Source organism: Hippopotamus amphibius, chromosome 3 (genome assembly GCF_030028045.1).
Source record: "Hippopotamus amphibius kiboko isolate mHipAmp2 chromosome 3, mHipAmp2.hap2, whole genome shotgun sequence".
Classification (NCBI taxonomy): Eukaryota; Metazoa; Chordata; class Mammalia; order Artiodactyla; family Hippopotamidae; genus Hippopotamus; species Hippopotamus amphibius.
Window position 1 is genome coordinate 58,462,061 of NC_080188.1, and position 23,616 is coordinate 58,485,676.

The 23,616-nt window shown below is 42.2% G+C and overlaps 1 protein-coding gene across 6 annotated transcripts in view; it reads right to left on the reverse strand.

Moving 5' to 3' along the window:
- Positions 1–6,854: 6,854 nt before the first annotated feature.
- The window catches only part of FAM13A (family with sequence similarity 13 member A), a 322,984-nt gene continuing 306,222 nt past the window's right edge, over positions 6,855–23,616 (reverse strand). For 5 of the 6 annotated variants that reach the window (XM_057726771.1, XM_057726770.1, XM_057726774.1 and 2 more), the window contains 5 exons: positions 21,129–21,224; positions 19,573–19,656; positions 14,096–14,289; positions 13,394–13,495; positions 6,855–11,505 (listed from right to left, as the gene is read on the reverse strand). In XM_057726771.1, coding sequence (XP_057582754.1) covers positions 11,379–11,505; positions 13,394–13,495; positions 14,096–14,289; positions 19,573–19,656; positions 21,129–21,224 — 603 coding nt within the window. In that variant the 3' untranslated portion in view covers positions 6,855–11,378. The remainder of the gene's footprint in view (positions 11,506–13,393; positions 13,496–14,095; positions 14,290–19,572; positions 19,657–21,128; positions 21,225–23,616) is intronic. The other variant, XM_057726772.1, reaches the window with a different exon arrangement.

The window sequence follows — 23,616 nt, forward strand, 5'->3', positions numbered from 1 at the left end:
ACAACATCTTTTCATGATAAAAACTCTCAACAAATTGGAAACAAAGGGAACATACCTCAACATAATATATGATAAGTTCACAGCTAACATTATACTCAATGGTCAAAAGTTGAAAGTTTTTCCTCTAAGATTAGGAACAGGTTAATGCTGACCATTCTCACCCCTACTATTCAACACAGTACTGGAAATCCTAACCAGAGAAATCAGGCAAGAAAAAAAGACATCTAAATCAAAAAAGGAGTAAAATTATTTTTGTTTGCAGATGATATGATCTTTTATAGAAAAAATCCTAATGACTACATCAAGAAAAGCTAGAACTAATCAATAAATTCAGTAATATTATAGGACACAATATCAACATACAGAAATCATTTGTGTTTCTATACACTAACAATGAAATATCTGAAAAAGAAAAAAGAAAACAATCCCTTTATTAATATCATCAAAAACAATAAAATATTTAGGAATAAACTTAACCAAGGAGGTGAAGTATCTGTACACTGTAAACTACAAGACTTTGACAAAAAAAAAAATCGAAGATGACACAAAGAAATGGAACATCCTATGTTCATAAATCAGAAGAGTTAATATTGTTAAGATGTCCATATTACCCAAAGCCATGTATAGATTCAATTCCCTATCAAAATCCCAATGGCATTTTTCATAGAAATAGAAAAAACAATCCTAAAATTTGTATGGAACAACAAACGATCCCAAATAGCCAAGGCAATCATGAAAAAACAGAATAAATTGGAGGCATCACACTTCCTGTTTCAAACTGTATCACTATAGCTATTGTAATAACTATTTCAAGCTATACTACAAAGCTATAGTAATTAACATAGTGTGGTGCTGGCATAAAAGAGGACAAACAGACCAATGGAACAGAATCAAAAGCCTAAAAATAAACCTTTGCTTATATGGTTAACTAATATTTGACAGGGAGCCAAGAATACTCAAAGGGGAAAGAATAGCCTCTTTAATAAATGGTATTGGTAAAACTGGATAGCCAAGTGCACAATGAAATTGGACTCCTGTCTTAAACTATTCACAAAAATTAAGATAAAGACAAACATAAGACCTGAAACTAAAACTCCTAGAAGAAAACACAGGGAAAAGCCTTCTTGATGTTGGTCTTTGCGATGGTTTTTGGATGTTACACCAAAAACTTTAGCGACAAAAACGAAATTTGCTAAGTGGGATTATATCAAACTAAAAAGCTTCTGCACAGCAAAAGAAACAACCAACAAATAAAAATGCAAACTATAATATGGGAGAAAATATTTGCAAATCATATGTCTGATAAGGAGTTTGGATATTTACATATCCAAAATATGTAAATAACTCATACAACTCAATAGCAAAAACCAATCTGATTTAAAAATGGTCAGAACTTAAATACATTTTTAATAAGACATACAAATGGCCAACAGGTACATGAAGAGGTACTCACCATCACTAAACACCAGGGAAATGCAAATCAAAACCACAAGGAGATATTCATCTCACACCTGTTAAAATGGCTATTATCAATAAGACAAGAGATTAATGTTGGTGAGGATGTGGAGAAAAGGGAACCCTCGTGCATTATTTGTGGGAATATAAATTGGTATGGCCACTATGGAAAACTTTATGAAGGTTCCTTAAAAAAATAAAAATAGAACTATCATATGATCCAGCAATCCCACTTCTGGGTATATATCCAAAGGAAATATAAACAGGATCTTGAAGAGAAATCTGCACCCCCCAAGTTCATTGCAGCATTATTTACAGTAGCCAAGATATGGACACAACGGATCTATCAATGCATGAATGGATAAAGAAATTGTGGTGTATATATACAATAGAATATTATTCATAAGAAAGAAGGAAATCTTGATATTTGCAACAACATGAATGGACCTTGAAAGTATTATGTTAATTGAAATGTCAGATAGAGAAAGACCAATACTGTATGATCTCACTTATATGTGAAATCTACAAAGCCTAACTCAGAAACAGAGAGGAGACTGGTAGTTACTAGGGGCTGGGGAGTAGGGAAAATGAGGAGATGTTGGTCAAAGGATACAAACTTCCAGTTATAAAACGAATACATTCTGGGAATCTAATGAACAGCATGGTGATTATAGTGAATAATACTGTACTCTATACTTGAATGTTGCTAAGACAGTAGATATTAAATGTTCTGACTACAAAAAAGAATGATAATTATGTGACATGACGAAGGTGTTAGCTAATGCTATGACGGTAATTGTTTTACCATATAGTAGTGGTTCACATCAACCTGTACTACACCTTAGACTCACACAATGTTACATGTCAATCATATCTCAATAAAACCAGAAAAGAATAAAGGAACAAACAGCCAGATCACTGTTAACCGGCTGATGGAGAGAAAGGTGGAATGAAGGAGGCATACAACAGAATATGAAAACAGATGTGAGGTGCAACCCAGTGAATAGACTGTTTTCCAGTAGGTCAAGCATAGAAGAGAAAGTATATAAAATCCAGGCTAACGTGCAGAATTTTACCATTTCCTCTCAAAAAGAAAGGTAAGGGTTGGTTGTCTCCAGTTTTCTTTGGCTGTTAAAAATGGGGCCAAGCATATTTTAAACCAGTTGTGAAGTCTCTAGAATATCTAAGAACATGATGCCCATGTTGCCTTTGTACTACTTAGTAGCTGGGGCTGCTTGAGTTACGAGTCTTCTGGTTTGTGAGCGTCTTCATTTTTAAGAGAGGCCTTCGTGGAGCATTGATAGGCGCCACTGGCAGGCTCCACCAGCAGACTTATCTTGGTGAACAGTATCTCACAAAGCTGAGGAGGAGCTTATGATAAGGAAGAGAGTAGGTCCTCATGTCTTCAGAAAATGTGAAAACTCTTCTGCCGATTAGGTCCAGGGAATTCTCTGTTGGATGTGATAGACGCTACCACCATGCCTTTCCAACCCAGGTAAAGAGGGGTTGGTTAACCTCACTTGTGGAGTGAGAAACGGGGATATGCAACAGAACAGGTGCTGGAGGAAGTGTCCACTCCATTGTGGGCAGATTCTTTGCATCTACATTAATAATAGCCTCTCCCACAGATTAGCTGATCCAGACTGTAGTGTTTTATTTCCTTCTAAAAGTAATGGAGTGTGTACTCCTGAGTTATGTGTGGCATGGAGAAAATTAGGTCAGATGTCAGCTTTTCCTTTTTCCTTCCTAGAGGGGCTAGATGCTTGGCAAGGGGCACAATCACACGATCTTGAGATCTTTTAAAAGCTGACTTTGCTGGGCCTAACCCTGGGGGTACTGGATACAATCTCTGGTCATTACTGATGCAGCTCCCATCGGTGCTGAACTTCCTGAGACATTGAATAAGACCTAACACACACACATACACGCCTCAGATGAATGCAAACACTCAACCAGATTAGTCTTTCATGGTCACCGTTTCTTTAGGATCAGGAGAAAAAGAAAGCCAAAGAGCAGAGTTGGAAATAACCCCAATCCCTGTGGTGGTGTAAGAGGCCCAGGGCTCTTGAGAGCAAAGGTCGACAGCAAGTGCTAACCACACACTGGCTCGTGGCTGCCACTGCCCAAGGCTTCTTATGGTTAAAAACGGGTCTCCTGACCTTCCATGCCTGGGCACTCCCAGGAGCTCAGGGGCTGACGTAGCAGACTCAGGGGCCCTCAAGTTCAAGTCTGGCAGACTGCTCAGAGAGGAGACCTGGAGTTGCTGAATTTCTGAGGTCATGGGGGCAGGGCCTCATTCAATAAGAGCGGAAGGTCACTTGAACCCAAAGCTTGCTCTGTTGCTGGCCTGAGTAGTGGCACCCCCACCTTGCCCCCCTGGGGCTGAGGAGGGAGTGCAGGACAATCCCAGGCCCTCTCCCAGTCTCAGCCTTGCCCACAGGTTTGGTGAAATGTAGTATGCTAATCAGGAGCTTGCCAAAATCGGAGCAGCTCTCCTCCCTGGGGCACACTTCACTTTTAGCTGTTTAAAAATACGCCCTGAGACAGAAATTTCAGGACACCCGGTGACCTAGAAGTCAGTTCAAAGGTTATTCTGTTCCTTCCTTGTACGGAACGCAGGCATTCCCACGTTGGGCTCCGCTGCCATCTCCGTGAATTCCTTGGACACGTCTGAGCAGATATGGACCTCCCAAAATGCCCTAGGGAGAAGCAGACTGAGAGGAGCGTGCCCCCTCCACGCAGGAAGGAATTTAGCAAGCAGAGGTCTCAGAGAAAGCTGCACACACATTTTGATGCAAATTGCTTGAGAAGAGTCAGAATTTTACTTTCCCTGACATGAGAATGGGTCAGTGTCCCCATCAAATCTCGCTCGCCAGTTAGTACGGATTTGTGCTTAAAGTGCTGGAGGTTGAAGTGCTGTTTCTGACTAATACAAACAAGGGACCAGAGGGTGAGGGGAGTAGTGGTGGTGGTGGGGATACAATTCCTTTTTTGTAGTGATTCAAAATGTCTCATCTGGACTTCAACAGAGAAAGAATCTTTGTCTCAATGCTGATGATAACAGCCCACCACCATCATTTACTGACGATTTATTGTGTGCTCACTTTATATTCATCCAAGTGAATTCCCACAATAACCCCAATGAGGGAGGTACTCTGATTATTTCCATTTTTTAGATAAAGAAACATGTGCACAGGTCGCAGAGCTGAGCCATCTGTCTGCAGTCTGGACCTTAAGCCTCAAGCAGCACTTGGCCTCCATTGGGATTGTCGTGTGCTGTCCCTGTCAACTCAGGATTTTGAATTGACTGGAGGTGCTCATTTCTGCAAATACCAGGATGTGGTCTGCACCCTCTATTTAAAGTGAGGTCTTTGGACCAGCAGCTTCACAGTGCCTGGAAGCTTGTCAGAAAAATGAAGATTGTCAGGCCTCCCCCAGGCCTACTGTACTACAAGACCCCCGCCCGGCCAGTGTTCCAGTTTGAGAAGCCCTGCCCTCAGCTACCAGAGAGAAATGCATCCTTCCCTCTCACCCAGTTTTCCCTCCCCTTTGTCTAATCTTTTCCAGTAATTTAAAATTCTTTGAACGCAAAATACGAGGACCTACTGTATAGCACAGGGAATTATATTCAATATTTTGTAATGACCCGTAATGGAAAAGAATCTGGAAAAGAATATATATATATATATATGAGAAACTGAATCAGTTTGCTATACACCTGAAACATTGTAAATCAACTATACTTCAATAAAAAAATAGTTACAGAAAAAGAACAGTACCTCAAAGTATCTTACCAAGAAGTACTCAAAGCTGTAGTACCAGAAGCATGACAAGGATTTCTTGGCATCTTTGAATTGCTTCTGAGAACTTGAAGATTCAAACGTGTGGAAGATTATGAGTTTCAGAATTCACAGTAACATATACCTTATACACGCAGAGGCCCAGCTGAGACACGAAAGTCCAGAGGTCTGGCTCGGTTCTTGCTGCGTTTTGCACTGGGCCGCGCTCCCCAGAAGATGCTGCACAACTCGAATCCACCCTGTGGCACAAGCCTTGTTGATGGAGAGGAAACGTGAGAAGCAAGCTGTCAACAAGCCCAGTTCCTGCCAAATCCCACTGGTTGGCCTGCCAGCCAGCATTCTAAAAATGCATTTGGGAATTCTGACTTTTGGCTTTTACAGACTATGAAATTCAACTGTGTATTTATAGCCTTGATAAGCTGACCCAGCTTAGGGATAACCCCGATACGTTTTGTCTTACGAGATTCAGAATCCATTTCTAGAGGAGGTAATAATGAGGCCATTGAGTGATAAGCACTGTCTTTCTCTCCCAACCTCCCCCAGTCGGTCCCCGTTCTGAAATTCCCATTCGGTTTGTCCATGGTGCTGCGAACAGATAGGATTAGAAGCATAAACGTTTCCAGGGGAGTCGGGGGAGGCGGTTTGGAGGACCACTGGGCGTGGCAACAGGCTGTAGAAGCTGGTGTACTTGGGCCAGCATCACTTTCTGGTCTCTCAGAGCAGCCACATCAAAATAGGACTTAAGAAAACAAAGGGCCGCTATATACTGCCTGCTACTGCTGCCTCAATTTTATTAATTTGGACCCAGTGTTTCAAAAAGTAAATTATTCAGGCGAGCTTCAGTTTTGGCAGAAGCCGGGCCAGTGTGCCGTCAGCAGTGCTGTGTCTTTGTGCTCCGGAGTCAGGTCTCAGTTCAAATCCTGGAGTCAGTACTGGGACAGAGTCCTTGCTCCAAGCCTTAATTTTTTTTTTTTTTTTAATTTCAGGTTTAGTATATTTTGAATGTGTACTTGAGTCACATAGAGCATCTATAACACATGCAGCTTAAAGAACACCTGCAGCTTAAAGAACACCTGCAGGCCTAACCTCCACCAACCGCGAGCTGCTCACCTCACACAACTGCCATGTGCCTTTTCTCCTGTCACAGTTTTCTGGCGGCCTCACTAGCTTCAGGGTAGCGAGTGGCTCCCATGTTTGCCTGTGATGGCCTCCTCGACTTAGATGTCTTAAATGACTTTTTTTTTAAAGGCCTTTCTTTCTGTACCCCTGCAGCCCCTTCCACGAATTTTCAAAGTCAGCTGAGCACAGTGCACAAGCCCATTTTCCTACCGACCATCACGGGCATGTCTAGCTTGTACCCAGTCTGCATCACCTTCTAGTTCCCTCCCTGGAGACAGAACAACAAATCTTAATCCTCAGGAGGCTTCTGAGGAGCTCAGGGGAGCAGCTTGATTCCTTATCGAAGGGAAGGTTCAGACCCCACAGGGCAGTTCAGTCACACGTTCCTGACGTTGTCAAAAAATTCAGAACACTCACAATTAAAAATATTTTATTTACGTTTATACAAGATACAGTCATGTACAAAAATGTACATAACACCTTTTCATTTGGTTTACATTTTAAAAAAGGAACAACTGTAATTTCAAATACTTTCTGCTTACATGTGATGTAAACATTCTTCTGGGCCCACGTCATTTACTAACATGTATCCACTCTTGCGGAGTTTCACGATCGTATAGGTGCTTTCAGATTGAGAGATCTGCCGAATCGACTTCTCGAGCTGCGCACATGACCACGCCTGGCTGGATTCCAGACAAAATGAGATCCTCTGGAGACATAATTGTACTTTCATAGCAATACGAAGTTGTAGATGTATAGACTTCATTTTAATACACATCTGTGTGGACCTGTAACTGACCTTGGCTTCTCCACATACATCTGCTGGGAAGGATCGTGGTGGAAGAGCATAGATGCCCCCAAGGGCGTGCTCTCTACTTGGGAAAGTGGCTGATGCCACAGTGCAGTGGCTGACACGCAGGTCACCCATCTTTTGGAGCTTGCTGTGTCAGCCACCCTGTGAAGAAGTGCCGGTATGCACAAGTTCAGTACCTACAGACTTGAAGATGTGTTTAGCCTATCTTTTGCAAAACGTACTCTTCAGTAGATTTTAAGGGTCACGTGGGGAAAAACTATAAAGGAAGGGAATTAATCAAAGGAAAAGAAAGCACATTCTGGCTTCTGCTAAGCCCATGGGCTTCTAAGGAAACACTGCTTCAACGTTTTAGTCCAGTTTTGTCCCTCCCTCCTGGTTTAACCGAATGGATACCGCAAAAGAATATCACAGAGGTGTTGATCTCAGTGCAGAAACCACCTCTCCCCACCTTGGGAGAAAAACCCCCAGGAAGCAGTATGTTAGGAAGACCCATCTTGGAAGCAAAACCAATTTAGACTACAACCAGATTTTCACAAAGCATCTGAGAGTTCACGGCATTCAGCTGTAAATATGCCATCAAAGGTGGTGAGGTATACAGCCTTAAGAAAGATGACATCTTCATGATCAGATTAAGAATCCCTTAAAAAATTAATCAACCAACTTTAAATTTTGATTTTTCCTTATAAATCTGTGATCAGTTCCAGCTACAGGGCTCAATTCTGTCTACTGAAAACGAGGCAGCCCCAGAAAGAACCAACTGAATTGGCACCACGGTTGCCCTTTGATTCTGATAATAAATTTAATATTCACCTTATAAGGAATTCTAAGCTCAACCACATTAATAAATGCCCAGCCCTTAGGGGGCTCCAAGACAACTGAATTGGCACCACGGTTGCCCTTTGATTCTGATAATAAACTTAATATTCACCTTATAAGGAATTCTAAGCTCAACCACATTAATAAATGCCCAGCCCTTAGGGGGCTCCAAGATTGCTGGCCTCAGGACATCTCAGTGCCCTGTTTATGACATAAGCACAACCCTGAGGCACTTGTCCTGGGCTAGAAATGACACACCTGGGAGCAGGCACACCCTATAAGAGGCTCTTCTACCACCATGCAAGTGTTGCATCAGGATGAGACAAAGCAAAAATCACACTGATGTTACAAATAGAGGCACCGATGATCCCTGCCTTGCCAATGACTAATAATCTTTTGACTTCAAACTGGCAACCAAAGTGAAGAAATCTAATAACTAGCTCACAATAAACTACAGCTAGCAATTAAAAAAAAATCAGTTCTCTAGTTTGAAATGTGATTTGGTCTTTTATGGGACTTTTCCCTGAATCGGAGATCACTGAAATTGTGCAGACTTTCTTCTACCAGCACAAGGCAAACTTTGGCTGTCCTGAAAAACTTCTCAGCAGGCCCTTATCCTAAAGCTTGCACATACCTGGCTAAAAAGTGAAATCCAAACTCAATGCTTCAAAGATGAAATGCAGTAATGATACCATACTTAATATAAACATCTATTTCAAGGTTTACTCCAGACTAAAACACAAGAAAAGCAAATGCTTGGGAAAATGACAAGCCTCTGCTATCTCTAATCCTTACACTCACACAACCACGCTTTATTTTTACTTATCATTGTTATTAAATAACCCTTGACATTTATTTTGTTGGCATGTGCTAATAAACACACACGCATTCCTGAGAGAGCAAAGGAAAAACCGCAGTCCAGAGTATTCTGTGTGAAGCCAATTAAGACACTGCCTCTAGGGCCTTGAGACTCGGGGCTGCCGAAACGGTTGCTGTGGAAACAAATTTGCCTCAGCATTTCTGGCAGAGCCAGAACCTACTGACTAACCTGTCTTCAGATAGAATCTAGTGTAAACAGGGCTTGCCTCCCTTAATTTGGGCACCATTCTAGGAAGTGTATCATTATAAATCACAAAGGAAAACACGACATTCCATACACAATTTATTTTACTGTAACTTGGTGTCTTCTTTTATTCAATCATACAAATTTGAATGGGGATTCCTGAATGAATCTTTTACTTAATTTACCTTTGGCAGAAACAATAGATTTCAAAACATTTAGTAGAGTCTCATTTATACAGCTTTTTCTCTTTCAAAGTTCTGTAGCATATTAGTATTTTCAAAACAATACTCTTAAACAGATGTGCTTTGAAAGTTAACTGGTAATGATGTCATTTATGTTATAGCTTATTTAAGAGAATAATTACTTAAAGAGGACAAACTAGACATGTATTTCTTTTAAAAAATACAATTTTTGGTCATGTGAATGATTCATGTTCAGATTTCAAAAATAGAAAACGTCCTAAAGTGCATCATTTTATTTATAATATAACGCCTTGAAATTATAGCGATCTGCAATGTAAACAGTAGAGCAAAGAATACCAAACTACATCTATATTGTAGGATTATGTACCGTCTTTAAGTATGTGGATTAAACGAGGGCACTTTCAAAATACAGCTCATGCTTCTAGATGAGTATTTTTAAGAGCAAACTTAAAGGTATTCTTTTTCCCCTACTCCTGACTTCAACCATTTTCAACCAACAGAGAGCTGCTACCTCACTTCAACAGTGGAAGATGCTGCCACACGTCCAATCGGACCAGGCCGTTTCTCAAGAACCCATTTTGGAAACTGACAATTGATCAGGAAGCGTTTTCTCCTTTCTATTATTATTAAAGAAAACAAAATGGTACCCTTTGCTGTCCTGTTCACCCCGCAACATTATCTTCAAAAGGCAGAGCCTGCTGAAACGCCTTCTCTTGGCAACCAGCGGCTGGTGGGCAGACACCTGTGCTCGACCTCACAGAGCAGAGACGTGGGCCAGGATGGACAGGCAGAACCAGGACCCACTTTCCTCACCGCAGACACAGAAGGTCAAAAAGTAATGACAAATCACAAGATCACATCAGCACACTGAAGAGATGAATGATTTGGTGTCTTAAATTCCCTGGTCCCTCCAAAAATGTCTAATATAGACAGCTTTGTGACACCGTCTTTGAAAAAATTATAATCATAGTTGGCTACACACCATTATTTTTTCTCTTTATACATGATCTTGAAAACAGTGATTTAGATTCTGCCTTAGGCTGAGCTCTGAGGGCTACACTTTCCCCTCAGGAGATTTTTAGTGCAGGTTTACTTAAAAAAAAAAAAAAAAAAAATTAAACTCTGGTAAGTACTCAGGAGGCTAAGAATACAGGCGCTCTCTCTCTCTCTCTCACGATCCTCTACACTTAAGCTAAGAATTCAGCAAGACCCTCTCATTTGGCTACAGTCAAAACAAAGTCAAACCCCAAACAGGCTGCTGGCCTCGCTTAGTGTTTGATGTGAAAATCTGAGGCTGATGAGTGCAGTCAACGTTCAGGAAAGAATTCTCCAGGCTCTTCACCGCTGCCTAATTTAAAAATCAGCATGAATATTAGCTACTTCCCTGTCCCCTCTATCCTCTGCAGATGGTCCAGCCCTAGTCCGGGATCACAGTTCTCTATCAGCTGAGGACGTCTTGAAGAAACACACGGTCAAACGGAGGACTGCACAGCCGTTCTGGGCAGATGCAGCTTCCATCCACCTGAGAGCTAAAGGGGAAGTGATTCACGCTCGTGGGGAGAGGCGCAGCTCTGGGGAAAGCTCACGAGAATGGCCGAGGCAGCAAACAGGGCTCCAATGCAGGTTTCCACTTGACTGGGTCCAAAGAGAACACGGATGTGCCCAGCACGTTCGCGCTCCAGAGTGAAGTCCTGAGCGTGTTTCTGTCACAGTTCGACAGAGAACGTGCTGCTTCTCAGTGATCCAGGGAACAGTGTATATCCTCTGTCGATGAGTGTGTCACAACGTAGTGATTCATCGCTGCCAGTGTCAGCGAAGCTTCCACTGCAGCGTCTGCGTGCGCACGGGTGCGCGGAGACCTTGACTTTCCCTTACACAGTTCCCACATGGGGGCAGGGGGCCTCCTTCCATCTAGACGGTTTCCAAGGCAGGCAGTGGAAACCGGAGCTGACCCCAATGGCCCGGAGGCAGAAGGGCCACTCACGTTGCAGGTCCAGCTCCCAGGCTGCCTTCCAGTTTCTGCAGAGCTGCTACCTCCCAGGGGAGGTGGGGGCAGGGCCCATTCGCCCCGCATCCCCAGCCTCCTCCGCTTGGATGGGGCTGCCTCCTCACATGGACTTGGAATCAGTGTCTCTCTTGCTGATGAGCACCTCCAAGAGCCTCAGTTTTGCCTTAATGTGCTTATACTCGCTGTACTCTTCAGCCATAGGAGTGCGGTCTTCCTTCTGGACGTTTCTGATGGAAACAAAGGGAAAAGGGGCTGATGATCGTCTGCGGTATCTTCTAGAGGATGCTGTTCATCAGGTGAGTTATCATCGTGTGGAAAAGAGCAGCTGCTCGCCCCACAGAATCAGTGTTGCCAAGCATCGCTTGATAGCAAGTCTGGAGCTGGCATCAGACTTGAAAATAGTATGATTTAGACTCTGCCTCAGGCTGAGTTCTGAGGGCTAGTGAAAGACGGCGTCCCCAGAAGGCACCATGCCACAGTTTTAGAGTTACTCTGGCATCTTGAAGAATGATAGGAAGGGCTAAGAAATGTAGAAACTTTCTCTCTCTGCTGTTGCTATGTATGAATTCACACTGAGTCTCCATACACTGAAATCCTTTATTTATACTTGACGCTTTCTCACTTCATCTAATGAACCATTAAATTTCTAATTAGTAACTGGTATACCCATACTTAACAGGGTTTTTAAAAAAAATAGTTAATACTCCTACTTATTATAAAAATTAGTCTTAGAATTCAGCAACTGGATCACAGAACACTAATGAGCCTTTATAGTTTACTGAGTAATTTTATATGTATCCTTTTTATATGCACAAGTATTATACTTGAGAGCTCATCACAGGGTGAGTTGAGCACTGTGCTAAGCGCTCTGAATCCATGACCTAAGACAACCTGCAGGAGAACCTGACAAAATGCTGCTGCTGCTCACATCCTCAGCTGGTGCCGCCCTGCTCCTCCCCTCACCTGGAAGCACACACGTCAGACATTCAAACACCAGGCCTCCTTGTCTTCTTATTAAAGAGCAAAGATGGGAAATGGGATGGTTTGTGGCTCATTTAATTTTGCTCAACGAACTGATTTTACTCCTGCTCTGCCTGCTCAAGGAGAGGATCCTGGATGCTCCCAGGTGAGGGCAGGGCAGGGCAGGGCAGGGCAAGGTGCGTCTGACCCCAGCCCCGGACGTGCCCTTTGAGGGTCTTCAGTCGTCTCAGATACGAAGTACAGAGGCAGACTTTCATAAATCTTGAGAAAGTCATTATAGGACAGATCCAAATCAGAGCGCCTAAAAATAAATTTAGACAATAACTGAAATAAACCTGTAATATAGTACATTTTGAATGCCAAAGTTAATTTTTTATGGCACTTTTATTTCCCCATACTTTTGAGAAATATAAAAGGGGACTTAGAAACTGTATTTACACTGTTTAAATAATTTGGATTAAAATAAAACATTTTAAAATGATAAAACTTAACGCCAGTGTAAGAGGTGGAAACCCATTCCCTGTTCTATCCTAGTCTCATGCTGAGACCTGGGTAAGATATTCTGTGTGTGGTCACTCACAAATAGGGAATACTTTTCTTCAGCATAACGTTCTTTGATGATTACATTATGCCTTAAAAATCACTGGTGAAAGGTACCCTATCAATCAGATGGACTTCTCTTGTTTCTTGTGTATTTCTCATTCGACTTGACAACTTTGCTTTTAAAATGAGCATACAAACCAGCAAGATCTAGAGTACCCCTTTCTTTATTTCTCCTTCAAGTTTATTAAGATTAAAAAACCAGAAATCAAAACCAGTGCTGTCCACTAGAAACTTAGCTTTAAGCTGCTCATTTTAGATTAGAATTTGATGTGACACGTTAGTTTTATAAATGTTAGCTGAATCTGTATAGGTCTTGGATGTTATCCAAGTAGTATTTCTTCCTGAAGGACCGCACAAACCTTACCATCTCACAGTAAACCTCGAAGGGGCCCTGGGCACAAAACCAAGGGCCAGGTTACAGGAAGGATGTAGGGTAGTTCCACGTGGAAGGCTTTGCACAGATGAGCCAGAGAAAAAAAGCGGGCTGTGTGTGAGGAGGAGGAGGAAGGGAAGAAAAACACACACACTTACCTTCCATTCTGTCTGAAAAAATTGTCTTCAAAATCACGAAGTCTCTTTCGAATCCTTTTCTTTTCTTCTCTCATTTCCTGAAGGTGTTCCAAGAGTTCTGGTCTAAGTGGGGCAGAAGAATGTCAAGAAAATTAAGTTAAATCTGAATTGTTATACATGTAATGAATGTGCAACTTGATAGGGGTTATGAAGAAAGGGAAAAGCATATAAATGCAGAAACTGTTAAGGGAGCTGAGGGTCACCAGAAATGATGTTTTCCATCCCCTGGAAGCCAAAGCACACTGACAATAGATGTGGCTTCTGGGGCTCCTGCGAGGCTCCTGCTACTTATGAATTCTTCAGGCTTGTGAAATCCCATGGCGCTCTGTCATATTTCGCTTTCAAAGAAAGGGATGACATCTGTGCTCAGTATGTGTTAAATGGCGAGCAGTGGTGCACAGAAGCACACGATGCCATTGCAGAGACCTTCCGATTGTTTAAGCAAGATCTCAGATGCTCCCTCAGATAACACGGGATAAAGCATATAAAAACACTGAGCCAGAAGTTAAACAAACAAACCAACAAACCCTGTTTTATCTACATAGATGCACCCGAGGCAAGTCACTTACGTTTTATCAGCCAATTTAATTACCAAGGCTAAAATAATATTTCAGAAAATTATTTTCATCAAAACACTCCAGTACCACCACCAAAATAACATACATTGAAGCAGCGTGGAGATTTGAAAGCCCGGTATCCTGGCTGCATTTTGATGGTATTTTATCATCCATTGGGGAAATAAACCCATCAGTGTCATCTTCAAATTGGTCCAGAAAGCAACGTGCACTGAAATCGGTTTTCAGGGTGACAGTGAAGTCTGGCTTTGTGTTATCATCCTCTGAACCTTCCTCTTCTTCCTGGAGATACAAAGCAACCCCAATAAAAATCTGGTCACTTTTGGGGGCCCTCTTTCATTACAAGTATCACTTCACAATCATTAATTATCCAGATGCCACAGAGTTTCCTCTGTATATCTACATTTAGCAACACGTGTACATGATGGATATATTATTGAATATCTATAGTATACAGTAAATAAGACAAACACTAAACACAGCTACTCAATAAGGGAAAAAACACTATAAAGCAATTAGCATACAGCACAATTAACAGTTGTCAAGGCCAAGGGTAGGAAGGAATAATCATAATTTATACCCTAAATCAAATGAAGCAAATGAACCTAAACATTCTCAGCTCTGTGACAACACAGAAGAAAAATCCACCACCAGAAATCAGTGCTTTAAAGATTCCATTATTTATGTATCTCAGAATATTTTTAAGCTACGAAGATTTCCAAAAATTCAACAATATGGCCTATTTAAAAGCTGAGGTTATGAAATACTTGTGGTTGCTTGAGACACAAAATTTTAGGAAACGTTTGAAAAGGTCAAAACATTTATTTTCCCATGATTGGACTCATAAAACTTATGATTTTTCAAAGAATTTCCAAGGACCACGGCTGTATTTTTCAGCATCCAAGATTCCAAGAAAAGTGTGACATTCCCTGTCTTGATAAAAATGCAAATAGAAAAATAATGAGATCAAATGAGAATGAGAATGTCTTAGTGACAATTTGAAGCTCAGTGAGTCTAAGAAATGATATCAGAGTCTGAAAGAAAGATTTTAAAAGAAGTACAGCAGGCCAGAAAGAATATCCTAATATCTTGAGAAATTAAAAAATTGGTTAGGCATTCAGCTACATGAACAATAGGATTACAACATCAGTTGTTAGTTAAACCAAGTGGCTTCAGGGCCAGTGCAGCCAATGGCTCTCAGGAGGCAGGAGGAGCCATTGCTCACGGGCAAAGTACAGGATTCAAACTGTCTGCGGTGGATTTTCTCACCATAAAGTTTGGTATGTTTATAACGGTGCCTCTGAAGGGAAATAATGGGCATAAACAAACAAATAGGCAACACAAAAGGACTATTACACAGCTGCAATAAAACTACTGTTACGAAGGCATGAAGGTAAAGTTGGCAAAAACTAGGTGGCCTTTCCAGATTCTTTTTGCTGTGACTTCAGATCTTCAGTTTCTTTTCTTGATCCATGGAAGTAAAAGCTTCATTGTTAATTTTTAAAAAAATTAAAACCATTTTTAAATTTACAGAGTACAAGTGGCTTTTACATTAATAGTTTAAGTTTCTCTTCATGCCAGTCCCATGTATGTCATTTTTATAAGAACTGAGATAATGCATGTTGAGTACTTGACCAGGCACACCTGGCACACGGGCAGTGCTGCTCAGCTTCTGCCCCCTCCCCTTCCCTGGATGAGGAGACCAGGTGGAGGTGGGACCACCTGACTATAAACTCCACGGAGGCAGGGGTTTGGGCCTCTCTGTTCACTGCTGTCCCCAGAGCTCAGCCAATGCCTGCCTATATTAGGTGCTCAATAAATGTCTGTTAGTCCAGTAATTCAGCTTTAAAAGAGAAATACAAATTACTATTAAGAGCATATGAAAGCCCGAGATAGCTAAGAAATGAAGTCAGGTGTCCAAGCCTTATCAATTAAATCCCAAGGTCCTGGGAGAACTTGAAAGTGGGAGACTGTCTTGCACATACTGAGAACCCAATGTTTTTGAAGATGAAGCTAAACAAAACTATTCTCAGGAAGCAGCGAAACATAGAGGGAAAAAGAAACAGCAAAACAGATCTTCAAATTATAAGATCGTCAGGTTTTTGTGGATACCGAGTAGATTCCAGAAGGAATCAATATCTAGATAACATATGAGCAGCTGAAAAAGAATCAGTGATTAACAGTGACTAGCACTGGCTCCTTGAACACAAATCAGGAAAACGAACCATTTTTTCTTTTTTAATAGGATGGGCATAATATCTGGATTTCAACAAAGAATGAGGTATGCTGATCTGTGAAAGGAAAGCTGGCTGGGAACCTTGATGCAGAGTGCTGCTCCAATGCTGATGTGAACCTGCAGGGGAGCCTCTAGCAGGCTCTTTACCTGACCCATCCTTACTCAATACTTATCAGTCATTTGGATAAGGCACCAAGGATATTCACAAAATGTGTAGATAACACAGTGGGCAGGCATATCTGGGTGTGTTGGAATATAAAATCTAGATGTAGTATATTTCATAAGGCTGAGATAGAAGTACAGAAAGCAGCAAACTGAAAAAATTCAAGGTCCTATAATTAGATTAGAAAAAAAAAGTGGACACAGAGACACGAAGCGGTCCTTGGAAAAGGAAGCTGGGGATTGCATAAACCAACAGTCGGGGGGGCCACAGGCCATGGTTCTCAAGTGGGGCCAGGTTTGCCCCCTAGGGCACCTTTGGCAACGTCTGGAGGCATTTTTGGTGGTCACCCCGGGGAGGGAGTGGTCCTAGTGCACTACGTGCATCCAGTGAGTGGAGGCCAGTCCCCTGTAACAAAGAGTTATCTGGCCCAAGTGTCTGTAGTGCTGAGGTTAAGACAGCCTGCCCTAGAAAGATGAAGATGAACTCACAGCACACTGACAGTCACGTAGGCACGGACTTGGAGAACTGAAGGGCCTTAGTCATCTAAATCAAGGTCAGGACGAGTCCTTGGTCCACTGTCCCACTGGTTAAACCATATCTAGCATAACGCTCAGTTCTGGGTATCCGTTTTTAAGAGGGATATAGATAGACAGGTGTAGAGAGCAGAGCCACTAGACTGCCAGAGGGTATGCAGCCCATATCATATGAGAAAGAGTGAGAAGAACCTGGAAAAAAAATGTTCACAGGGTGTGGGTGAGAGTGGGCAGGGCAGGTGACTCTAAATTTGCAAAGTGCTCTCAAGGAAAAAGCAGTATGCTTAGCCCATGTTGCTGTAGAGGCAAAACTAGGCCTGTAAGTAAAAAGTCATACAATAATAATAGCTATGAATACTATAATTTGATTATTTCATTAATTATGTTTTAGTTATTAAACTTATACATTCTAAAATTACATATTATATAATTACTATATTGCTTTTGATCATTTTTAAACTGACAAATCGTAAAACTAAGTATAAAATAAGTTTTTAAGCTACTGTTGATGCTTAGCGCATGTAATGAGTGACCGTCCTCTCTTCACTGCGGTAGCCTTCTCAAGTTTGAGGACGGAATCACTTCTTAGGGATGGTGTCTCTGTTCTATCAGAGAAGTTTTAGAGGAAACTCTTATGTTGGATCGGAGAACTGACTAGATGATCTGTAGAATTTTGCGGGCCAGAAGGTCTAGGGCTTCAGAACGTGAGCTGGCTCACTTTCACACACAGGAGGTGGTGTCTTCCCACAAGCATTTAAAACCAGGGATTGTTTTCAAAGAAATCATTTAGATGCAATCTTCTTATCTGCACACACACCAAATTCTAAACTGTAGCAGAACTGCTGAGAATTAGTACAATCCAAATACATGCTGATAAACTTGGCTGACTGGGACAAAATGAACTAAAAGACAACACTATTTACAAAAGCGATGTAACTGTTGCAAAATTATCTGAAATTCTGGCTATCATGAGGGCCAGCAGAAGAGCAATGGCTGAAACATATTTGTGAGAAAAATAAACTAAACAGGATAAGATCTGGAGGGATGTCCTCTCTTAAAAAGAGCATCATTTGCGTATCTTCCATTCATTTCATGAGGCAATTATCAAGTGTCATATTTTGAATGTGTTAAATAACCCATTTTTATCCAGGAACAGTTTTAGCACATGCTTCTAAGAGAAATACGCTAATTTTCATGCACACAATTGCCCAAATTTCTTCATTAACAGTGATTTCATTCTTCTGTGAGATTACCAGCTAGATAAAATTTGTCTTCTTTCATCAAGCATCATTATGACAAAATAGCTCTAATTCTGAAGCTACAATGTAGTATATTTGCCTAAATATCACGTTTACAGCATTTTTATAAAACAAGTTCTGTTTAAAGAATATGAATAATGAGCACAGTCATTGCCTAACACCTTAAAGTGAGGTCTGTGAAGTAGGTAAGACCCTTGAGAGGTAAGAAACGGAAGAGAGTGAAGACAAAAGACGGCTCTGTAGCTTCTGGTTCCTTACCTCAGTTACAGTGGAGAGAATCGGGCAAGGAAACGGAGCAGTTCTCAACTGGTGTCCCTCTGTGGGATTGAGGCCCCCATATTTTGAAATAATCATTCCTAACTACAGTAAATAAACGACACCCCAGGCTTGGGGTTGCCACAGAACTACAAGTGAAACTCTTAAAACTCACTTCTGCTTGGGGTTTTACTCCCCCTTCCGACTTAACTGCTAAAAAACCATCGTCGATTTTTTTTTTAAAAGATTGACTTTGACTTTTCTTCTCTAGAGCCCTGTATAAGGCAGTCAGTGTGTTCAGTTGTCTAGAAACAAAAATAGGAAAGAGGCTGATCCTAGTCCAGGCCAATTAGGTCCCTACGGATCTCTGGGCACAGATGGTACCTCCCATTCCAGCAAAAGTAGCCACTGAGGACAAGGATTATCTGTATAAAATCCAAGATTACTATTGGTGGGAAAAATCAGAGCACATGTTCTAGTGACTGCTGGTCACAGCACAGCATTCGCAGATCAAGAACAGATTATAAAATTAGCACTGAGGACGAAATGTGCCAGGGGAGGCAAGAGGAAAGGAGAGTAGGTGAAACTGTACCCACATATCTGTCAGAACTACTAAGATATTTGTCTACAAAATATTTTTTTTATTGTGTGCTACGTATATTGCTTTTGTTAATTTTGGTTTTGCTATAAACTTAGTAAATGAGATTTTTTTTTAAAGTTACCCAATGAGTTAATGTAACAAAATTTTAGAGTACAGAAAGTCCATTCCTCAAATAGTGGGAAAACAAAACAAAACAAAAAAACATTGAAAACAAACCGAAAATCCCCACAAGCAAAGTAAAAACCAACCAAACAACAACAAACAAAACAAAAAACACAACAGCGAGGGAATAAAATGAAACGAAGGAGATCAGCTGGTCTATAACATAAATAAAAGAGGATCGTCTGAAGTTGGTTAGAAGCAGCGACTGATTTTTCAGGGAAGGCTGCAGGAAGCCATCACCAAATGGCCCAATCACAGCAGCTTTTCATCCATAGGAGGAAGCGGGGAAGGGAGGAAGGGACGGGGGTGGGGCACTGCGGCCGTGTAGCAAGTGGTTAGCAGCTGGGGGTCTTCACCTTTATCTCCTTGAAGAAGGAAGCAGTTTCGCCCTCGATAATTGGCTGCAGCAAAGGGCTTCTCCGCTTGCTGGAGGGGGAACCCTGCGACAGGTGTTAATAGGCAGGTTACTTGGAGAACCTCTTTCCCCGCCCTCTTCTGACTCACCAGTATCTACTTCTGCCTTTTAACTACAGACGCGAACCCCTCCCCACCAAGAATTCCCAGGAAAACCAGAAACAACCGAAGTTCTTGTCCAAGGTGCTGCTTCACTCCACAGCTCCCCCCGACCCCCAGCCAGGGAGGCCACATAAAAGCAAGGACGGCACACAAGTATGTTCACCAAACACGCAGAAGAAACTTGAGGAGAAACACCTGCTTCCCCTCTCGTTCCTTTTAGTCACCACAACTTCCAGAACAACTAATAATAACGTAAACTCATCAAGTGATGCAAACCTTATCGGCAGAGGCTGTATATTCACCCTCTGTAGGGACACTAAGGACGCCTGACTGGAGAACGAAGAGGATTTCTTAGATGTAATCCTTCTGTTGGTTAGTTTACTGATTTATTCTGTAGGAAATTTCTAAAAAGGGAGCTTTCTTCAAACACACCTGCCTGAGGTCTCCGGACCCTTCCCCATTCAGTATGAACAAATTCACTGTTAAAAGACATATAAAGACCCTATCCTGGGCCTGGAAATAAACAAGCGGATTTAAAGGAGGAATAGAAGAGCAGCCGCCAAAAGAATATGCATTTCAGCAACGACATAAAAGCGAGGCCGTGTCTGCTTACTACAAAGCCTAAAGGCCAGCAGAGGAAGCCCCCAGGACCCCCGAGATGAGAGCACTGAAACAGAGGCAAAGGGTCCCCACGAGACGGGCAGGGCAGGAACACCGCCCTCGCAGCTGGGCTGGGATTAGGGCGGGGGCAGGCCGGCCGGTGCCCAAAAGGCCTTCCCAGAGCTGAGGGCCCGTCGCTGCTCCCTACTCCGGACCGCATCCCAACTCAGAGGCCAAAGGCAGCGAAGTCCAAGGATGGCGGCCACTGAGCACAGCGTACAATTGTTAGCTGCCCTCCCTCTTCCTCCACCTCACACTTTCCTTCATCATCTAAAGAGAGGAGGCTCCCTTTCCTGTGCTCCTTAGAAGATTTCACTCTAGATGTGATTCTGTCTTGGAGGTGGAGAGAAGACTATTAACAGAGGCCTCTAAGACCAGAGAGGTACTCTTTGTAGCGGGGCCCTGGGGAAAGCACAGCCCCGTCCCATTGGTGCTCTGTCTCTGAGGAGAGCATGGGGGAGCTGGTCCAGCCCACGTCAGAGGGATGCATATGGCCAAAGCATGTTCCCAAGAGGGAAAACAATTTCTGTCAGCTTCAGATTTGCTCATTTTTGGCAAACGTAGCCTCAGAAGTCTTTGATAAATTTTTCATCCTTCAAGTTTAGGGGCCATTGATATTCATGGCAGGTTCAACTATGAAAGACTATTCTTTCATGAGAAGGCAAGTGAGGGCCCTAATAATATAGCCAGGGCCCATGCAGCCAGGTACTCCACAACCGGGCCGCGGTGCACTTACAATGATGGGGATGCTGCTGGCTCGGGACAGGATCTGTTTGACCAGGCGGTACCTGTCGTACAGTGGCTTCATAACTTGACGTTCATTCTTGCTCACCTGAAACGCAAGAACAGGAGAGGTGAGACGCCTGCTCCTGGTGGCCACGCTGGCCGAGCACACTCTGGGCTGAGCGAAAGTACAGGTGATTCAACTGAGGACTCACCACTCTTGCAAATTTTACTAAACTGGTAACATGTGTCAGTGGATATTTAAAATATCTACTTCAGCTGCAGATCATTGGAAATCACTTCCTCAGCAGCACTGCTTTTCTTCAGTCAACTATGATCATTATTAATTATCAGTTCCCTATTTAAAACTCTTGAAGGTTCAGAGTTCCCAGATGATTCACTATTTTCTACATCCAGGGAAGAAGAAAGCATGTATTTCTATTATACTAACTTACCCTGCAGTTCTTCAATCATTTAAAAAAAGATATGTCTCTCTTCCCCCTGGAACTGTGTTTTTAGGGACAAGCTCTGGCAAACCGTAGGTATTCATGGAACACATGCCAGTAGAATACATGGACTGATTCGTCTCTGTGGCCCTAAAATCTGGCACAGGGCTCAAAATTGTTTAAAGAACTAACTCTACAGGCAGCAGGGAGACATCAAGCTCAACTTCCTACATAGTATTTGAAGCCCTTCATCCACTGCTTCTCCTCCTCCTCCTCCTAACTCAAGCTCCAGAGAGAAACTAGGTGTGTCATAGCTCCTTGTCTAGATCCCCTGTCCTGGATGGCCTCCTCCCTGCTCTTTCATTGGCAAATTCCAGATCAAGAGCCACCTCTCACTCCTGTGCAGCCTTCTTCCCACATGGCCCATCCCGGGAGTCCTGCTCATTGTCTCCTTCATGTCACCTACTGCAGCCTGTACATACCTTGTAATTCACATACGCTTTACTACAGACAATGTTTGTGTCCACTCACCAACACCCCTCCCCCCCCCACCTCCACTCCGAATTCATATGTTGAAAAGGAATCCCCGATGTGATGGTATTTGGAAGTGGGGCCTTTGGGAGGTGATCAGGTCATGAGGATGGCCCCGTCATGAATGGGATTAGTGCCCGTATGAAAGAGACCCCAGAGAGATCCCTCACCCCTTCTGCTGTGTGACGCCAGGGCAAAGACAGCTGTCTATGAACCGGGAAGTGGGCCCTCACTAGACACCAGCACCTTAATCTGGGACTTCCAGCCCCCAGAACTGTAAATTTCTATCCTTTATAAGCCATCCCATCGATGGTATTACAGCAATCCCAATGGATGATATATTTTTATACTCTATAGTAACTATTTGTTGACACATCTGTCTTCTCTTTAGTCTACAAGCACCTTGACAGCAGGAGCTTGTGTTTTTGTACCCCGGTAACTATTTCAGTGCCTGACATGATAAAAATATTCCATAAATATCTGTAAAATGACTGAATGAATATTTCAAATATAAATAGGTATGCCAAATTCATCAGCATGCATTTGTCTACTTAAATGGAGTAAGAGATGAAGTGTGTTTCAAGTTTGCTGTTGATCTCCTGCATCTTATTTCTACTGCACACATAAGGCGGGGTTACAGCACTCCGAAAGGGCAAATAGTGTTAGCTTTGACCATTTCTCTCAAGGGCCTTTAGGGCCTTCAACTTTGAAGACAGGTCTGGATTACACATGAATTGATTATCCTTTGTTGCCTTTTTTATTTGCCTTTCTCACAGTGATCAACAATAAGTGAACTCTGGATAAACTTCACAAGTCAGGATAGAATACTGCCATTATGCGAAAACATCTTGTGGATTTATCCTCTGTCGTCAGCAATAATAATAATCACTTCTTTCTCTCTCTTCCTGTTACCAAACTATCAAGAGGCTTTTACTTTTATTTTCCTGCTTTTACTATCTACCATATTAAAACTTTTACATTTGGTATTTCATAAAAGATGACTGTCAGAACTGGAAGGGAACACAGGAATTATTTCACACACAAAAAAGAGTGAGGATGCAACCACAGGCGTTACTACTACATGCCTCCCACGATGGCTAACATGAAAGACAGACAGTGTCAAGTGTCGGAAAGAATGCTGAGCAACTGGAACTCTCTCTCAGTGCTGGCAAGGGTGGAACCTTTGGAGAACTATTTGGCAGTATCTCCTAAAGCGAAACATATGACTCATCAATTCCACTCTAAAGTACACACCAAACAAATGTGGTCTTAAGTTCGCTGAAAAACGTACCTAAGATGCTCATAGCAGCACTATTTATAATAACCCCACACTGGAAACCATCCATACACCTAACAACGGTAGAACAAATAAGGTAAGTTCCCAAAATTGAATACTGCACAGCCACGAAAACGAATGGACACAGCTATATGCAACATCATGGATTAATCTCACAAAAATAAAGCCAAGGAAAACAAGCCAGACACCTAAGAATATATGCCATACGGTTCTAATTATATAAAGTT